The sequence below is a fragment of the Erithacus rubecula genome, assembly GCF_903797595.1.
Source record: "Erithacus rubecula genome assembly, chromosome: 2".
Lineage (NCBI taxonomy): Eukaryota > Metazoa > Chordata > Aves > Passeriformes > Muscicapidae > Erithacus > Erithacus rubecula.
In genome coordinates this window covers 92,868,693-92,888,900 of record NC_136685.1, presented here as the reverse complement: position 1 = coordinate 92,888,900, position 20,208 = coordinate 92,868,693, and the positions used below count along the sequence as shown (strand labels likewise).

Sequence of the window (20,208 nt, the reverse complement as noted above, 5' to 3'; positions counted from 1 at the left end):
TTATGGTTTAAATGCAGCTGACAAGAGAAGGGATGTGCCTTATTCCTCTGCCTGTCCTTTGTGCCACTTCCCTTGGCTGTGATGTTTGCAGGAGGGTTCTTGGGTTGCAGACCCCCTTCAGCCATAAATTGGCAGATGAAGGAAGTTAGAACAAACCCAGCCAAAAAAAGCTGTGCTTCATCTGCCATCCTGTCTGCCTTTAATGGGTTAGAAGAATGCAAAAGAAACAGGTTTATGAATTCTATGGGCCTATGACTTTTCAGCATTTGTAAGATAAAAGTCCTGTGGGTTTGGGGTTTGTTTTTATTTTCTAATGTGATTTTTTTTAGGGGGTTTTGTTCTCTAAAGTAATTCAGATTATTTCAAAGAAATTCTGAAAGGAACCTGAGAGTAGACATATGTTTCTTAATTAGCTTAAATCCAAACTCTGCCTGAGGAGAGCCCTTCCTTACACCTCGTCCCGTGCTCTCTGTGCTACCTGGTCACATCCCTGGTGTCTTGCACATACAAGGCAGTCACCTCATCCCAGAAGGGTGGCAGTGCCAGTTGTCTCCTTACTTTAAAAGACCTGTAATGCTCTGAAGGGCAACCACTGAGGCTTGCATGCCTCTGTTCCTGCCAAAGCTAAGGTGGTGAATGTACTGATAACTGCATGGTGGTTCATAATATGTAGCCCAAATTTTCCTACTGCTACCTCCAATGTCCATCATATCCTATACTTAAAAGAATACATGGTTCTTTGGCACTTGCACAAAATCCTAGAGAGCTTCCTGTGAGAAAAAAAGAATTAGAATAAAACTCTGACAGTCCTGAACAGATAAAGATTTGCCTTTTTGGGCTTATCAGGGTTTCTGGTTGATTGCTAATCCACTTGTAGAATTGTTCTTAGGGCTACTGGTCAGACCACTGATTTATACCATGTTCCATAATACAGAATCACTTTGGAAAACCAAACCAGTCATTTACTAGACTGAGGATGCAAATATATTCATTAAAAAACAGGCTCAATAACCAACAGTCTGTAACTAATGATTAATTAGGGGGAAACATACCCAAATGCAGAATTATTAACCATTATGTAATCTTTCTGAAAACTGATGCAGGATGATCATCTTTGGAAGCTGGCTGGGCTGTAGATTGTAGGTGAGGAAAGGGGCTCAGTAACATCAGTTACAAGTTGGAATCCCTGCAGGATTTTGATTTATTTTCACTTAGGAGTTCTCTATCAATCATAGCTAATGGCTTCTCATGAAGTTATACTTGGTATACACCTCAAGTCCAGAGGGAAATAGTCTGAGTGAACAGGAAGCAATCTGTATTTGACCTCACCAATTTATAGTGATAGTTATATGAATTTTAAAAAAAAAATCAGTCTCAAGTTTCTAATTATCTTGAAACCTGTATAAGCTTGGATTTAAATTACCCTGTTCTCTGCTGGAAAAGTTGTTTTTTTTATTTTTGCCACCATAAAAATTTCTGTGCTCTGTGGGTCTCCCAAGAGTGCCATAACTACAGTATCCCTATTTCTAGATAATTAATCATGTTTTTAGCCACTACAAATACATTTTTTCTGTAGCTGACACAGACTTCTGAAGATCTCTGTTGAAGCAGGCACTAGGCCTGTACAGTAAGAAGGCTTCAACATTACTAGTGTAATTATTCAGCAGATTTGTAGTCTCTGAAACTTGAAGTTTTTACAATTCTTACAATCAGTTGTTGGATATAAATGAACAGAGAATTTATTCAGCATATTTTTAGAAAAAGATATCAAGTTGCTAATTTAATTAATAGACTTAAATTATGTTAATGCTCATGTTTCTCTGTGAAACAAGTTTAGTGAAATGTGTTTATTGTCAGCAATACTGCAAGGACCTGACTTAGGCCCTTTCTTCTAACATCCAGGATATGTCTAATAGGCTTTTTTCACACACAAATAAAATAATTTAATTGCCTACCATAATCTGCTAAAAAAGTTACTGACTTTCTACTCTTTTGAAGTTTTATTTGCTCTCCTTTCTCCAGACCTACCTCCTGTCTGGGTTTTGGCTTTATAGGGCAGTACTTTTTGTAGTTGAAGGTTGTGCTGTCAGGTACTCAGTGCCAGCCAACTGGGGTAGCTGTTTCCTTAGTTATTTTTTTTTAAATGAGCACCATTTTCAGCAGTTTTTCATTTTTAACACAATTTAACTTGGACTCCATCCATCAAAAATTTAAAGCCAAACTTCTCCTTGAACAAACACTGAACACAAGGTTATTTACAGCAATAAAGCACCAGTGTTGCCTCTTCATGGCTATCCCTGAAAACAATTGTTGACTCCAGCTGTACACTGAAACCCCAAGTACTTATGAAGAAAAAGCTCATAAATTTTGGAACGTAATTGCAGAAGTGTATCTTTTTAAAGTGTTTTAATTGATGTGTTTGTTCCAAGAGACCTGTTTTCAAGCACATATAAAAAACTTAGACAGTTATTGGACAGTGAGGGTACAAACTCAGGTTTATACACTTATCACCAAGGCAAGAGCTGCACAAAGAGAACTTGCTGGTATCACTGAAGCAGAGTCACAGCAGAATTGGGTGAGGGGGGTTATGGGTTACCAGACCATTTCCCTGAGCTAGACAGACTCTAGTTTCACCCCACTGGCTATACAAACAGCAGGTTCAGGGAGTAGCAACTGCAGATAGTCTTCTGCTCTGTAACCCACTCCACCCCAGTGCAATATGTTCTTTATCTGGATCTCCATGATGTACTTCAATGATGAAATAGGAGTTGAAGGGAAAAAGCAAGTATTAATCATGGTTCTTGTTTATCTGCACTCTTACAAGTGTCATGTCCACCAAAGGGATCTTAATCCATCCAAATACAAGACTTCATATAGGTTACTGTAGGGGAGTGGGGAAAGGGAGGAAAATGTAACTTGTATTCCATTGATTTTTGTCTGGAAAGAGTACCAACAGAAAGATGCAAGCTGTGCTCCTGTTCCATTTTGAAATCTGTTCCAAGTGCTGCTTCAAATTAGGCTCTGACAGGACAGCTTGGCAGCCAGAGTCTTATCATGACACCTCTCAGCAAGAATCAGATATCATAGCTGCACTTAAATGTCCTGGAACTACCATCATTACCAGCTCATGCTGCTGAAACAAGTTTCCCTTGTCACCTTTTAATTCCTGCAAGGTCAGTTCTGTAAGGAAGGATTTCATCTTCCAGAAAGAGCAGCTCCAGCAGTTTTGCTTTTAAAGGAACAAAAACAACTGCTACACAGATCCAGCATATTTTGAAAATATTTTATGTTAAAAATACAGAAAAATATTTATTGTTCAAAGAGGAAAAAATATACTGCATGACGACACTGATCTAGGTGTGTTCGGGAGGTGTCTGTGGCTCCACAACCAGTCACTGGAGTGATGACCCAATTTGGCAGCTAATGGTTCTCTTTCAACTTCTCAATCATTTATCAAAGCCAGAATCATACTGTGACAAAACAGAAAACATGATACCAGTGGATTACTGAAGCTTGTGCAAGCAGGAGCAGCTCTCACTGTCATGGGAGAGCTGCACTGAGAGAACCTGAAATAGAAAGTCAAGGCACCCCTGTTGTGTGCTTTGTTCAGGAAGACAAGGCTGCAGAAGCAATACTGCAGCAGAGGAACAGCAGCTCTGCCACCTTGGAGTAAGTGGCCTTATCACAGAGCACATCTGTTTGTAACTGCCAGATCAACTTCATTTTTTAAAAACAGAACTTGTAAAATAAACTTGGTTCTCAAGAGTATATCCTTTCTAAACAGGCTGCTTACTGTAGGTGCTGAAAGCAGGCAACTCTTTACATTTTCCAGTGTTTGATTAGAATGAATAAAGGCATGTAATGAGCCCAGAGATAGCTGTCAAAATATATTACTGAGGCTTAGCCAGATGCAAAAAAGCTAAGACATGAATACCAGCAATTACACCAGTGGATTAGAGGAGATAAAAATAGCTGGCAGATAATCCCTTTGTTCTTTGGGAGCAAGTTTTGAAACTAACCTGTAAAGGTACATGAAGAAACAGAGCAGATGAAAGCCCAGCTTAATCATGGCTTCTTTCATGTGTGATTTCAGTTGTCCTCGGTTATGGATCTCTGTGGGATCAAATACTCCCATGTTTCCACTTGGCACCATAATGTACCTGAAGATAAAGGGGGGGAGAAAAACAAACCAAAAACCACACAATAAACCCCAAAATTTAATCACTGAAACATTAGGGAGTGTCAGGGCAAAAGGCAGGGGAAGGCTTGCCAAGAAGGACTTTCATCTGAAGAGTTGTTTCACTATTCAAGGTAAGGGAGTTCTGTATATTGCAGCTATCTCTGCCACTACAACCCACAAATAATAAGAGAACAAGAAGTACTAAAAACATCAGCCTAGCTTCCCATGTATAAATGAGAGAGATTCCAGGTAATAGCCAATTCCAGTTCATTTTAATTGCTGCTCACAGTTAGTTGCTGTCATGGGCAAAATGCCCACCCACAGTGGAAAGATGCATTAGATGAAAGGGACTGGAAAATAACCTGATTTAACTAAGAATCAGTAATTTATTTAGCAAAAAAAAACCCTCACTGAGAGAATCACAAACTCCAGTGGTCACAATGAGATGGCATAAACCAAGGCAAGGGATCTGTGCTGTTACTCCTGCCCCTGTCACAGCCATCCTGGGACACCTCAGCACCGACACTGAGGTGACAGGATGGGTCAGGCAGAACTGAAGATTTCAGGTTCTGCTGTCTGAACCCACATGAGAACAACAGGCAGGTGAAGCCAAGTGGAATGTAAGCCAAGGAAGCATAAAACCAGCAAACCAAATGTGAGTGTCCTGTGACAATTGAGCCAGCAGCATGTTCTCTTGTCAGAATTTCTCCAGGGAGCACATGAAGTTCTTACTCCAGCTGAGCTCAGGCTAGAACATCACTTCACTATCATGCTATACAGGCTCTACTTTCCTGAAATCAGACTCTTTCTATATAGGATTTTAACTCTTTGTCTTAAAGCTGGAGCAGAAACATGGTCTCAGAACACTTCTTCAATTTTCTTAATTTACTCTAATGGCACCACTTGTAGTCCAAAAGGCACTTCCCCACCTCTTACAGCATTCATTTCTACAACAGGAGAGGAGGGAAAGGGAACAAACAACAGAGTTTTCTACCAGCAGTAGGACATTGGGAAAGGAAAAGTTCATCCCACAGTAATTGTCTGTCACAGAGGCACAAAAAAGCAGCATATTTGACTAAAAAAGTTGTGTCCTATTAAAAATAGTTCATGTTAAATAATTTCAGTTTGAAATTGTCTTCTAAATTTAAAGTTTTGAATCGTTGTTCTGTTTTTTAGTGTTATAAAACAAATTATTGTCCATTTCCTGGGACATTTTTATGGAATAAAAGGAGGTTTTCCTGCACCATTTTATTCTAGAAACAGAATGCATAATTTTCTTACATGTCTGGGATATGAGTGCCATAAAGACAGCATGCATTAATTTTGCTTTTTTTAAAAAATGGTCACACTTAAATGATGCAACTTAACTGCATAAGCTGTGAGGCATTCCTTCCAAGAGGCCCACAAGGCAAGACAGCCTATATTTTCTATCTAAGGAACTGAGCCATGGATACAATGCTGCTGGGTGCTGACAAACCCAGCTCAAGCCAGCTGTCATCCTCTACACTGCGAAAAAACTTCTGCAGCAAACAAGTTAACTGTCAGCTTTAATAAATATACACATTAGTGCCTCCAGGATTTCCATTCAGTGGAAGCTGCTACCACAGCACCCTCTTGATTTCCCAATTTTTAAAGGGATGTAGAAGCTCTGATCAGAATTTTCAGTGAATTGTAAAGATTTTTTTAAAATTTTTTTTTATTCATTCACTTTTATCTTCTTAAAGGCATGGCAAGAATCTCTTTATTTGGACCTATTTTCTCTAAGAGATCTATATAACAAAGAAGAAAAAAAAAAGCTGAATGCTTCCCTTTGAGTTTCAAAACAAGGAGAATGTAAGACAAAACTGTCTTGCTGGAGACACTACAAAATTCATTCAAAAGAGAAGTTAAATATTATCTGAGTGTGCTGAACAAGAAGGGCCAGTAGGATGTTACAATAAACATGTTGGAAATTTGAAAGTCTCTCTGAATGTTGTTTTTGACTAATTTACCCTTCCCAGGATTTGTTTCTGATACCCTTCCTGCACAAAACCTCTTTCCTCTCATTGAAATCCTTGAGAGAATTACTAAATTAAGCCAGTATTGCCAGTAGCTGCTATGTAGTCATTGGGATTAAGAAGGTTTTAAATGAAAGTGAATAAGGGGAAGGGATTATCCTACCTTTCCCTCTATCACTTACACAGCAAAGCAGGGACTTCTTCAGTCTCAACAGAATGATTTTTCTTCTGTATTTCTAATTCAAATTTCCCCTCTTTTACTTTGAACCCATTATTCCTGGTGCTGTCACTACAGTTCCTAATGAGCTGGAAATGCTAAACCCCACATTTGCTTTTGCAAGCTTCCAACTCCTTTACTAGAGATGGGATAGTCCTGGCTATTGATGTGGGAAAAACTCCTCAATCCACACAAAGAAGGGAGAATTAGTGATACAGGCCTAATATTTTGACTCCTTATTGCCTACACTGCACATCTAAAATTAAGGAAACAATCCTGGATTTTAGGATATTCAGAATATTTATGCTATGTATGATATATATAAAATGAGAGCTGTCAATACAGTACAGCAATCAAAGCTGACTGCCTGACATGTAGAAATATAAATAATTTCTCTTTTAAAACTCCCTCTGACCAGTTTTAGAAGGGAAAGCAAGTGGCTACTTTAAAAAATTAACATAAGTACACAAAATGAAGCAGCAAAGTGGTTATCAGCACAGGAAATTTTGAGTTTCAAAGAAAATGCATTCTGTCTGTGGTGTCTCAGCCTTGCCTAAATGAAACATCACAGTCCCCAACCAAACAGTGAGATCACTGTAGGTCACAGCTGTACATTGGGAGGGGCAAACAAAACCAGGCAAAGCCATGCCCTATGTGTGTGTATTTAGGCAATGTTAAGTAAGCATAAAGTTATACTGTCTCATGTTTCTTCAGCTCAGAAACATTTGAAGGCTTTGCTGTTCTGTAAAAAACAAGGGTGATATTTAGCAATATTTAAATGGCACAGCTATTTTGCCCAAGAACAATCAGGTTATCAGTACAGAGATCCTCAACTTTATTTTAATAAGAGCTATGAAACTTCTTGTTTAATCCTGCCAGCAGCTCAACCCATCCCTGCCAACAGTTAGCCCTGGCAGGTTCAGGAAAACAAGGATTACAGCCAGCTTTCCATACCTGCACATTTAACATTTGGGCTTTTGACTTCCCTCAGTACAGTGACTGGAGATATTTTGTGACAAATCTACACCCAGTTTCCATCAGCCAAACATCTGTGAAGGGTCAGTTCTCCACATAGCAAATGATATCAGATAAAAAGAACATGGTTTGAATTGAGTCCCAGAGTTGCCACATGGAAACTCCACTGCTAATTAAACCATTTCCAAGGGTGGCAGCCTAGTGTACACAGAGCAGTAAGTCTGACAGCTGTCCTAGGGTGAAAAGGCTGCAAACCTTCCCAAATACAAACCTGCAGGATGGGGGCCAAACCCAATGCAGATGAGAGGAAGGCCCAAGTCAGTAAATGAAGGAGGGTGCAGGGGACAACACCACAGCCCCATGGTTTAGCACCCATCAGCCATGCCAGCCTAAGCACTTTTATGCTGATAGGAACAGCATGAAAACATTATTAACTCCGTTTTCAGTACTATTTCATAATCCAAATTAATCTGCTATGATTCCCTATGAATTTGGGAGTGACCCACAAATGGAGATTCCTGGGAATTAAAGAGAATGCGAGCTAAAGGCCAAAATTTCATGTCCTTTACACTGCTGGGTTTCTTGTCATTAAAATGACACACAAAATTATGTCAGGTTGATCAATGAAGACTGTTAGCAGCTCAAGAGCACAACTCAAACATCCCACATGACATATTATTCTTCTTTCTACTAAAAGCTAAACTAGTAACAGCGCTAAAGAGAAATTCCACAAGCCCCTGAGCACTTACCTGTATATATTCCATGTGGCCACTGGCAGGTTAAGGAGAAAGATGAACCAGTGCAATGAAATAAGCATTAATACTGTGACAACAGCATGGCCAATCACCTCAGGCACCACCCACTGCAAAAAGGGGAAAGAGGAAAGAGTTAACTGCACATATGTAAATTCCTTTATGAAAAAAACCCCATATATTTGGGATTATAATCTGATTATAACCATGTAAAATCTGAAGAATTGAGAGCAGAGGCGTGTGGTTTCATCACAGTGTGGACAAATCAATGCCTTCAGGCAGATTCCACAGCAGTAAGCAGAAATCAAGCCCTGAGATACTGTAACAGAGGTGCTTTTTGCAAGTGTTACAAACATTTCTAGAGAGCAGCACAGTCTGAGCACAACTACAGTACACAAGAATTCAAGAAAGAGAATTGAGGAAGTATACAGAGCTCATTTGAAATCACTGCAGAGAGCAGTGGGTTTGGGAATTCAGATAATTAAAACCTGCACAAACAGCCCCAGGCTTGGAACAGATAAGAAAACTGATCAATATAAAAACTGGAATCATTAAACTGGGTCAGACCCTGGCAATTATACCTTCCTGGCTTGACAGGATTTTGTACCATTCTCTCTCACATCAAGAAAAAATATCTTTAAATCAAAGTGAACACACATGGGAAGGCCACGTTGATTTAATTCTAAGAGTTTTAAGCAGATTCATTTAAAATGGTGCTTTTGTGATGGAATTTGCTGAAAGATGGACATCCAAAAAAAGACAAGCAGGCTGAAATAAGGAAAACATGCAAAATACTGCCAGTCAAGGCTCCTCAGATACCCATCACACCCCAGTTATTTGCAATGCTCAGATGAAGGATGTGGTTTTCTCAAACCACAGCAAATGCAAAGAACAATTTACTTTATTGAGCTTGGAGCAGCATGATCTAGCGTTGATGTAGTCACATTCCAGATCTGATAGTGTGATTATCTGAGGTTCAGGATAAGGAAACACTGCATGGTAATTCAGGATACACAAAGCTTTACTTTTAGCCAATAAACTGGGGAAAACCCTCTGCCCTCAGCATTCACTGCCTCGCCCTACCTCACTCTGTCAAAGGCAGACTCCAATTAGTAACAACTCACTCCATCTTTAGACACAAGGCTTGGCTACATTTTATCAAGTGATTTTATTACATATTCCCAAGGGCAACTGTTGCACAAGTGCTAAAGTTCAGTTCAGCCCTAAAAACAGACCAAGGAGGCAAACTCAATACTTTTAGTAACAAAATTGTCACTACAACCCTTGAAACCAAAACTTGAAAGGTGGCAGAAGTTGATGCACTTTCAAACTCTCCTCACAAAATCTCTCAGCTTTAAACAGTGAATCTACTTTTTTCCTCTCCAACATTTACGACAACATTGAATTAATTTTGACAGGAAATAATAGAGTGGCATCGTTACTGAACGAACTTTTTAGACTGAAATACAAATATTACAGGCAGAAAAGTCCTCTCCAAAAAGGCTTAGGATGCGCATGTCTCAGGGTTCTTTTTTCCAAGGAAATGAATATTACGAAGTCTTTTTCCTATTCCTAAAAATTGGTTAAGGCCGTTCATTTTTCAAGAAACAGCTTCTCCTCCTAGGATGATTTTTTTTTTTTTCGGCTGGTTTTGCTAGAAGAACTAGGTAGACCCTAAACAATCCCCTCTTTTATGAGAGATGTAAGGGAGAGAAGTCAAGTCGGTGCCTTTACATGCAATATCGCTGCCAGCAGGCTATGAGGGCGGGCAGCCCTCACAAAAGCGCAGGGCAATGCTGCGTGCGGAGGAGCGCGGAGCGCCACAGCCGCCAACACAGCGCCCACAGAGCGGAGCTCACCGAGCACACAGAGCGCAGCGCTAACACAGCACCGCGTCCTTGCGGAAAACACCGCCGGCCGCGCTCCAGCTCCGGGAGCTCCGGGCTCCCCGCTCCCTGTGCCCCCTCAGCCGCGGCCTGGCCCGCCCGTGCAGCCGCAGCCCCGCAGCCGCCGAGCTGCCAGCGCGCTCCGGCCGCACACCCCACCCCACCCCGCCCCGCCGCCGAACCAGCGCGCCCAGCCCGCCCCGGAGCAGCAGGATACGAAGTAAACGGAGAGGAAGATGAGGGCGCAGCAGTCGATCAGCGAAAAGATGAAGACCACCGACTCCATCCCGCCGCCGCCGCCGCCGCGCCCGCCGCGCTCGGGCCCTCCCGGCCGCCGTAGGCACCGCCCCGCCCGGGCCGGCCCGCGCCGCGCGGCACGCTGGGAAATGGAGTCCGCTCTGCTGTGGGGGGGTGGCCGCCATGCGGTGCCGGCCTGGCCGCGTCTCCGATCCCCGGCTGAAGCAGCGCATCAAGCAGGTACCGCCCGCCTGCCGGGGCACCCACGGCACCCCCGGTACCACCGGCACCGGCAGCCGGCGGGGGGCTCGTGTATCCCCCTCCGGCTGAGGGGCCTTGAGCATCCGGCCCGCTCCCTGGCACCAAACCCCGGCCCTGCCTCTGACCTTTTTCGAAAGGCCTTAAAAATGCTTTAGAAAGGTCTATTGGCTTATTTTATTTATTCTAATTTTTTATAAAACATTTTTTTTTCTGTAATTTTTCTGTCCTCTAGTATTTCTGGTCTTGAGGCTGGCTGCTGCTGCCTCACATGGGCAATGAATTGGGCAAAAGAAATATACTCGAAGTATTCATATTGTTATAGATGAGAAACAAAGTCTCGATATTCAGCATAATTTAGATTGCTTTATTTTATATAAATTATTTATTTATTTATTTTAGAGAAGGCAGCGCTAGGGAAAACGTGAGGAGTCATTGCGCACTCCACACTTCCACCGAACTTGGTTTGCAGCTTCTTTTTTATAGATAGTTTTCCTTGTAGTAATCAATAATTGTTATTGTTTTGTTGTCATAATTCTGCAAGGTAAACAGTGGTTGGAAACTTCCAAACTTCCATTGGACAGCTCTTTGGACAATTGGTCATGTAACCATTTGGTCTTTGTAGATAAAAAACAGAAGTGGGCAGTCTGATCTTTAGCAGATAGTTTGTGATTGATCACACAAAGGCAGGAAATCTGATTCTGAAAAAAAAAAAACAAACAATCTTTCAGACTATGGAAAACCCTTTTTTTCCTTTTTCAAACTGGTATGCACAATATTAATAACAGGGGGATTTAAACAGAGTGGGTTTAATCATATATTTCCCTTTATCTAGGTCCATGTTCTTTTCTTATTTTAGGTATTCTGGTTTATACAGACTCCAAAACTTTTATGATTAACACGAATCATTTCTCAATTATCACTATATATATATATATGTATGTGTAGGTATATGTGTGTATATATAGACACACACGCTGTGTATCTGTTTGTATATATGTCTATATATGTACATGTATAAGTGTATATATATATATATATACATGTGGTCTGTAGGTATGTGGATGTAAATATATGTATGTGTGTGTGTGTATAGTTACATATTTAGGAAGAATTTCTTCAGAGAAGGGATGATGGACATTGGAGGTCATAGATTGGACTCGAAGGTCTCAGAGATCTTTCCCAGCCTAACTGATCCTGTGATTCTGTGATATTGGCAAATGCTGTTTGTCTTTGGGAACAAGTACAGTGATGTTATTGAATAGATGAGAAAAAGGGGATATGGGATTACTTCCCAAATAAATGTGGCAACAACAGGGAAATCTGTGATTCTTTCAAGTGGCACAGTGCTTATGATAATTTATAATGACTTTGCACCTTGAATATCAGATTTCTGAGCCTCTGTATAAATGTACTCCACTTCCAATTCCTTAAAATGAGACAGTGATTGCTCAAGGAAACTTGCTTGGTTTAATTCAGAAGATCACACTGAGTGTGTCTCAACTATTCCAAAGTGGAAAATCCAGCTGGGTTTATGGTAGCCTTGATGTGTCATACAAGACAGAAGCTGCCCATGGGTGATCTGAAGGGCAACATAATTGTAGAAGAACATGTATTCAATTTGATTGTTTTGTGTAGAGTTCTTGATTTAAATGAGGGCTTGAAATCCTCCTTGCTGTGACATTTGTGATACCAGATTTTTTAGGATGAGTCTGTATTTTCTCCCTAATTTTGAAGAAGGAACCCATCTTTATGGTATCAAAAGTTCTCACTGCTGATTTGGAGAATGGGGGAAGAAAGCAAGTGGAGTACAGTTGAACATGAAATTTAGTATATTTTCTCACACTTTCATAATTGAGGTTTGAAAATGAGTTGGATTAGCTGCTGCCAGGGCAGTAAAAAGGCTTGATAGAATCCACCTTATTAACATAGTTCTCTATAGTATTCTCTGAAATATCTTATAAAGATTAAAGTTGTTCTTATGAGAGTATCCATGCTTATTCATATAGATGGTTTCATTTTTAGGGCAGGAGATCTAAACCAAAAGGAGGATAACTGAGAGGAACCAAGACAATAAGATGGTGTGTGGGCTACAGATTCAGCTTTCTTGCTAAATAAAAGTAACAGAGCTGAGCCAGCAGAAGTCATCAAAGCCCCCAAATGTAGGATGCTGCCTTTCCCCAGGAGGCAGAGCTGCCCAGAAACTTGTGCTTTAATCAGCATTTCCCATTTCATTGGGAAATACTGTCTGGTGTGTTGCAAGGCAGTGAAAAGCTGATTCTGATTTTCATTTCAACTGTCAAGGAGGGCAGAATTTAAAATAGGCGTATTTGGTCAAGCTGTTCTGGTGAAGTGATTGACAAAGATTTTATTCTCTGCTATTAAAATTCTTCATTTCAGTATCTTGCAAGCAGTAAATGTGGGGAGTATGTTGACATTGGAATTCTAGCATCTGATTTGCAGAAAACCTACAGGTGAGCCTTATCTTCTTATAGCCTGTCTTCTTGTATCCTGTGTTCAAAATTAGTTTGTTCTTTTACATTCATGATGAAAGTTGTAATTTTCTTTCTGTTACCTTCATTACCAGTTGTTGAGGTTAATTGAAGCAATAAGATTGTTTCCCTCTGCTGATAAATTTAATGACTCATATTTTATTAATGTATTGGCATTACAGGATCTAGTTGTTGTTTGGGTTTTTTTATGGGTTGATTTTTTTTTTTTTGTTTTGTTTTAAATAAAAAGCTGCAGATTTGTTGCAGCATGTTGGGGTTTACCCCAGTGAGTTTAAAATGTGGGGGAAAATAACTCCTCAGTGCAGACATGGTGGGGGAGATAGAGGATCCAGTAAGACACTGAAAACCTTCCTCAGTTACTCAGCAGGATGATCACATTTTCACACAGGTAGTTTCTAATAAGAACCTGTGTGGAAGCTTGGGAATCAACTTCCCATGTACCTTTTCCACTGGGAATGGCACTGTGTTGAGGGAAAAATCAGTTGGTGTAACCTGCTTTTTTTCTTTTTTTTTTCAGTGTAGATTATGGACGAAGAAAAAGAAATGCCTTTAGAATACAAGTTGCAAAAGGTAGATCTGTTAATATTGTGTCCAAGATGCCAAATTGTTTGATTATGCTTTGGCTGTTATTCTTAACGTGGTTGAACTTTTTCTTGCAGTGTTTGAAATAATCAGTAACGAAAAAGAACGTGAAGATCTGGAAGTTTTAGAATCTGAACATGTGGCAAAAAGAGCAAGACAACAAGAGAAAAACGAGTAAGAAGAATTTTTACAACTGGTTTAATAATGCCATTGTTGTTACCATTTCTTTAAAGCTTTCTGGGTTTGGTTTATTACATTTTGGTTGTTTCAAGGGTGCAGATGGATCCTTGATTTCCCATAGGCTTGTCTTCTTCAGAAGTTACCTGTAGTTATTGGAAACTTTTTTGTTGCTGAAGACAAGCTAATATTAGAGCCAATCATGATTTCTCTGTGATGGGGAACATATAGCCCTGAATTAGTGGACAGCCTTATGGCTTCCTTGTTAGTTTTCCACATAATACCCTGTTCCTCTTGTGTTTCAGTTCCTTTGTTTTCTTCTTAATCATTCTTGGGTGTGGGAGATACTGGGCTCATCTGAGAGATGAGACTGCCAGACAGGCTATTCAGAGTCAATCACCAGTGGGTGTGAGATTGGAATGAAGATTTCCTGACTCCTAACCCAGTCCATAACCTCATGGAATGTTCTGTTTTCTCTAACCTGTAATAGATATTAAGGATCTCATGGGAAAGTAGGACAGTATTGTCAGAGGGGTTTGTCTGGTTCAGCAGTGATTTGGTCATATTTCCCTTGGTGAACTGAATCAGAATGAACCTACATCACTTTTATATAGGTCTGTCTTTCAGACAGGTTAGCAAGTTGATCCAACTCATCACACACTTGGGAAGGATTCATTTTTTAACTTTCTAGGGTAGAAGATTATGAGCACAGGAGTCAGGAATTTCTCTCCAGCATTAGGCTACCTACCATGATTATGGGGAGCCACATTCCAGAAATCGCTTTGGTTTATTTTACAGATGTATCACTTGCAATTCTGCTCTGATAAATTAATAGTTTTTGTCTTCTTTCCCTATTAAGGGCTACTGGAAGTGGCACAGATGACTCTGACTATGATGATTATCCAGAAGATCTAGTAAGTTTGTATTTTATTATGATTGTATTTGTAGAATATATGATTCTATATTGTAAAATTGCTCTTGGAGAATTCAAAAGGGGAGATAGAGATAAGGTCTAGTCAGAATTACCAATTCCAACTGAGAATCTGTGGAGCTGGAAGGAGGCTGTTTTCTGAAGGAAAAAGAGGAGCTTGTGATGGGGAATCACTTCTGGGAAGGCACACTGAGAGCCTGAAGGACTTAGCTATCAAATGGATGAAGTGATTGAAGGAATTGACATCTCCAACTACTGCCAAAAGAGGTGCCTGCCCATTAACAGGAGTCATTCCAGGGTGAATTGCAAAGGCTGCTGCCCCTTCAGCCAGCACATGTGGGTTTATATGCAGTCATTTGGTTTGCAAAGGTGTGGGTTGGAAGATGCATTGCCTATTTTCTGAATGCTGAATTGTTTATGAAATAGTTTTAATTGACCTCTAAGTATAAATAATCCAAGTTAAAACCTGCCCCGTGTATTTTCTTTATGTGTAAATCTGCAGTCTACAAACCAGATGAACAGTTCCCTGCTAAGCTTATACAAGAAAGGAAATCCTGATTCTGTTCCACCCACTCCACAAAATGACCCAGTGGAGACCTCTCCTTGTGTGAGAACAGCACCTCAAACAAGCACCCTCACACCAGGATCCAGAGGTGAAAGATGGATATCTGATGGTGGCTGGTTCATTGATAAAACTCCTGATGGCAAAGACTTCTTCATTGACCTTTCTGAGGATGGGGAAGGAGAGGAAAAGAGACCAATTTCTGAGGTACTTTGTGTTTCACATGCCCAAGGTGTTCTGAGTAGATGCATTAATAGAATTGGCCCATTTCAAGCTTCTTCCCATTTCAAGCAGAAGGTAGAAAGTCACCAAGTAACGAAATGCTTCCAGGTTCTTTTTGAGGAAAATGTAGTTCTTAGTATGAAAGAGGCTCAGGTTAGTGCCCATACCAAGAGAAAGATGAGTGGAATGTAGCTGTTATTTATTGCTTTTGCCTGTGACCAGCCTACCTGGCCTGTGGCTTGCTGCAGCCACAGCCAGTGGTCTTCCTTAGCCAATGGTAAATTCTTAGTAACCCTGGGGAAAACAGGGAACTTCTTTTTATTTCTTTTGTCCTGTAATACTCCTTTTCTCACGTATTAACTTGTATTAGCACTGAATAACATTTTCTTATACCCCCTTGTGACTTACTAGAAATAAAAATTGTTTCCAATGGAACAAAACATTTGTATAGTTGTATATACCCCCAAAGTGGATTCCTCTATGGCATGCAAATAACTGGTGTCTGGTTTTGGTTAGTACTTTTGAGGGGCTTTTTTGGTTTTGTTTTGGATGTTTTTTCTCATTTCTATGTTCACTTAACAAAAAAAGTGACTATTGTAATTAACCCATTTAAAAATAAGGCAAATCCTAAGTACAAAAAGAGAGTTTCTCCTTTGCTTTATTTATATAATCTGTGTAAGTTAAGCATCATAGACACACATTTTGTTCTTTTAAGTTTTTGCAGAAGCTAACTGACTTGGAAGGTTTTGTGTATATAATTCTGCTTCTATATCCTAGAAATCAACAGAATTTTCTGTCTTGGAGAGTGAAAGAAAGAAGACAAAGGGCAGGAGAGCAAAAAGAAAAAAAGGAGAATTTGCAGATGTAGATGGGGAAATTGAATCCATGTTACTTAAGAAAGGTGAGAAGTTATTTTTGGTGTGTTACTCCAAACAAAGAGTTGGTACTAGACCATGGAGTCTGTTACCAGAGAGTATTTTCTGATGTGCAGAGAAATGACCCCAGGCAGTTTTTAGAAGAAATTTAGCCTTAATGTTGTACTGAAAAATTATTGCAGTACTGTGTCCACTAATAAAAAACAATATTACTCTGTTTCCTTAGCTATTTGTTTAGGCTGAGTACATTTTGCTCAGTATTGCGAATACATTTATACCATAAATTGAATTTGTGTATTTTCCTTCTTTACAGTGAGAAATAGGGATTCAGAGCTTTACCACCCTTCAGTGAAGTTTGAGGATGTAGGAGGCAATGATGAAACATTAAAGGTTAGTTAAAATTTTATAGGTGGGCTACAGGATAGACTGAATAAAATGTGTCATGAAAAATTACAGAGAAGAAATATTGCAGAGTTCATCTACATGGCACTGAGCAAAGCTGCTTATACCAACAGCAGCAAAGTTGTTGTTTTTTCTCTGATTAATCTTTCTGTAAGCAATCATTGAATTCAGATTGTTAAACAGGATTTATTTTGCCCTGTCTATAAGAATAGCAAATACTAATTTCTGCTATTTAAATAGAGATTTCTCTTGTTCTTAACAGGAAATATGCAAGATGCTCCTTCACATCCGTCATCCTGAGGTTTACACCCACTTAGGAGTGGTTCCACCTCGGGGCTTTCTTTTACATGGGCCACCAGGGTGTGGGAAGACACTGCTGGCACAGGCAATTGCTGGGGTGAGATGGCTTCACATTTACAGCTTCTTCCTTTTTTGAGTTACTTGTAGAAGGAAGGAGAATAATCTTTCACAACAGATGAGCTTTTCATTGTAGCCATCCTATGATGTCTGAAATACATTAATCCTTACTTCCTTTGTTTCCATTCCACCTGAATCTTTACTTGATAGAACCTCATACATAGAGAGTTATAGTGACAGGATTTTATGTGTGATTTCACTGCTTTGAGGCATTCCTAGAACAGAGCAGTATAGGCACAGGTGTTTTGAGAAGGCTATAAATGAAAGATAATTTTGGTTACATTTACCATACTGTTTCAAGTCAGACTCAACCTTACCACCTTGTATGAGGCATTACATTGATTCTGTTGGGTGACACCTGGTGATTTCTGAATTCCAAAACTGGATCTTGCCTTGCCTGTGTCATACTGATGTTTTCAGAGCACATGACAATATTGGTGTTAATAGTTTGGGGTGATGGTGAAGCTGCTGTGCCACTGTTCCGGTTTTGGATATAAATTTAAGGATTTTTAAGGGCTCTCAGTGATAACTTTTTTGATTTCTTTTTCTTTAATACAGTTGCTCCTTAAATGTTGCTTATTATAACCTTAAATCTAGATGAATGTAAATTACTGGCTTTTGTAGTGCAGATAAGGAAAATACTGACATCTTTTCCTGAAATGTTGGTTGCACCCTTCTGACATTATTAAAATGTTCCAATTAAGAAGATTTAGATGTTTTCTTTGTAATGCCTTATTGTAAAATTGAACCCTTTGAATAATTTGATGATATTTAATGCTTCAGTAAGTATTTATATGCTGGAAGGGTACTACATTTCAGAAAAGAAGTTTGTCACAAGTGAAAAACTTGGAGATGAAATAAATGTAATGACTGCTACTTTTTTTTTTTTTTTTTTCTTAAATAAGAGATTTTCAGTAGTGCTCTTTCAGGCAAATTATCTTCTTTGAGCACCATAGGGTCTCTGGTGGCCTTGAGTTGCATAAATTAGGGTTAGTTTTCTTTTTTGTGTTAAATTAGGGATAGTTTTATATGTAATTCCAAGAGCTTGAAATAGGCTGCAGCAATCTGTAGCACTACTATGCTACAGTCTATTAAAGTTGTAGTTGTATTTATTTATTTTTAATACCAGAAGACTTTGAATGTGAGCTTTACTAGTGTCTTACTGTGAAATCCTACACAGATATTTCTGGAACAGGACTCTGGGAGCCAAACCTGGTGGGGAATATCTTCCACACTGCTAAGGAATGCTTTGTTTTCCATTTTAAGTTGGAGCATGCTCCTTTTATATTTTTAAAAATTCCTCAAGATGTGATTTTTCCTTGAGTAATTTGTAATTTGTAGATTTAAAAGGTGTCATGTTAAAAAATATTTGTCCTCAAGGGCAGCCAACATTTCTAATCTCTGGATGTATCATAAAATGTTCCTTGTTTCTTCCAGGAGCTTGAGCTCCCAATGTTGAAGGTGGCAGCAACAGAGATTGTGTCTGGAGTGTCAGGGGAATCTGAGCAGAAACTGAGGGAACTGTTTGAGCAGGCTGTGGTAAGACACCCACTGGAAATAGCTCTGTGAATTGTTTGTCTTTCTTTGTGTAGATTCATGCTTTATTGCTGTGGTTTGAGTTGGAGTAAAAGTGAGTGAGTGAATCCTGCTACACACATGACTTGTCTCCCCTTCTGTGACCAGAATTCCATTGTACTCTCATGATGTCACAGAGCACAAAGATTGCTATTCTGAGGCCTTGACAAAAGATGGTTCATCATGGCAATGTAAAGAGAGCAACATAAATTATTTACATATTTGGATCTGCTTGGCTTGGTAAATAAAAGAAAAAATCAGGAGCAGATCATTGTGCTTTTTTTTTACAAATGGTTTTTGCTAATTTTATATGGCATGGAATTTGAGTGAATGTGAGAGATTTTAGGCTTTGGCAGTCTAGGAAGAAAGCAGGAAATTTGGAACAAACATGATAACAGCATAAAGTTTAAGCCTTGCTTTGTTGTGACTTCTGGACGTAGTAGGAAGCAAAGAGAATGAGAGAGGTTGAGATAGTTTTAATTGAAAAGAAATGCAGATATTTCTGGTTTTTAGTATGGGGCTGATGTTTTATTTCTTGTCAGTTTTCTGTTTCTGACCTCTGAAGATGTTGTGGTTTTCCAACTTTATTTCATTTTTCTACCCTGCCCTGAAACTGTATATAGGTATTTAAAGTGTACCCCTAAACAGGCAAAAAGGTTGATTGCAAAGCTGTTTGTTATGTTTTCTGTTCATACAAAATTTTAATTTTTAGGAGCCTTTTTAAGAAGTTGTTTAGAATAAAATTACATAGGTTATGGCAAGGAGTTTTTAGAAGTGACGTATGTTTTGTATATATAGTGATCAAGGGGAGATTGCTTTAAAGTACCATTGCAGAAACAACATCCACTGCATAAAATATGTCTAAAATAAAACCTCGATAGTACCTTACATTCCCTTAAGTAGTTTTTCCACTTAGTTTTTATGCAGGGGAAAAGACTTTTCCTGGTTTTTTGGGTGCTGTGGGATCCGTAGGATTCCTTTCCCCCTCTGGCACAGCGGGAAAGGGAATGACCACGAGATGGCGCTGCCGGCGCCTGGGAACACCCAGTGCAGCGGGTTTTTTACGTGCGACTTCTTTGGAGCAAGATTCCAGTGTTTCCTTAAGTATTCCTTTGCACTACTAATGCTTTTTGGGAATATCAATGATCTTACATCAGCTAAGCACCGTTATGTTAGTTATGCTAATTTTTAACCCATATTATTGCTGGCTTTTGATGAAGTTCATGGAATTTCAGAACACTTGTGGGAGTTTCTCTCAGTGAAACAGCAGTTTCACTGCTCGTTTTTGCTCTTTGAACATGATGGGGCTCTGTAGTAGTCTTGAAGTTCCATGGCCACCTACTGCTCCTTTTGTTTCATTCTGTGTGTCAGTAATTCTACTCTTGAAATTCCACAGCTTTAATGTCACTAACAAAACAAACAACTAACCAAACCAGACCTTTCTTGCGTG

General features: G+C 39.5%; 2 protein-coding genes across 3 annotated transcripts in view; one reads left to right on the top strand and one right to left on the bottom strand.

The window, feature by feature from the left end:
• Positions 1-3,269: 3,269 nt before the first annotated feature.
• CNIH4 (cornichon family member 4) lies at positions 3,270-10,377 on the bottom strand. Its single transcript, XM_079297785.1, has 5 exons — positions 10,225-10,377; positions 9,022-9,090; positions 8,119-8,231; positions 4,020-4,160; positions 3,270-3,470 (listed from the first exon to the last, which is right to left on the bottom strand). The coding sequence occupies exons 1-5, from the start codon at positions 10,291-10,293 to the stop codon at positions 3,443-3,445; spliced, it is 420 nt and encodes a 139-aa protein (XP_079153911.1). The 5' UTR covers positions 10,294-10,377; the 3' UTR covers positions 3,270-3,442.
• Positions 10,345-20,208, top strand: part of NVL (nuclear VCP like) — a 39,825-nt gene continuing 29,961 nt past the window's right edge. Inside the window, exons 1-10 of one of the 2 annotated variants that reach the window (XM_079297773.1) lie at positions 10,345-10,484; positions 12,903-12,976; positions 13,533-13,585; positions 13,675-13,771; positions 14,634-14,688; positions 15,208-15,474; positions 16,267-16,390; positions 16,678-16,754; positions 17,029-17,163; positions 18,621-18,722. In XM_079297773.1, the coding sequence (XP_079153899.1) occupies positions 10,428-10,484; positions 12,903-12,976; positions 13,533-13,585; positions 13,675-13,771; positions 14,634-14,688; positions 15,208-15,474; positions 16,267-16,390; positions 16,678-16,754; positions 17,029-17,163; positions 18,621-18,722 (1,041 nt within the window). In that variant the 5' untranslated portion in view covers positions 10,345-10,427. The remainder of the gene's footprint in view (positions 10,485-12,902; positions 12,977-13,532; positions 13,586-13,674; positions 13,772-14,633; positions 14,689-15,207; positions 15,475-16,266; positions 16,391-16,677; positions 16,755-17,028; positions 17,164-18,620; positions 18,723-20,208) is intronic. The other variant, XM_079297774.1, reaches the window with a different exon arrangement.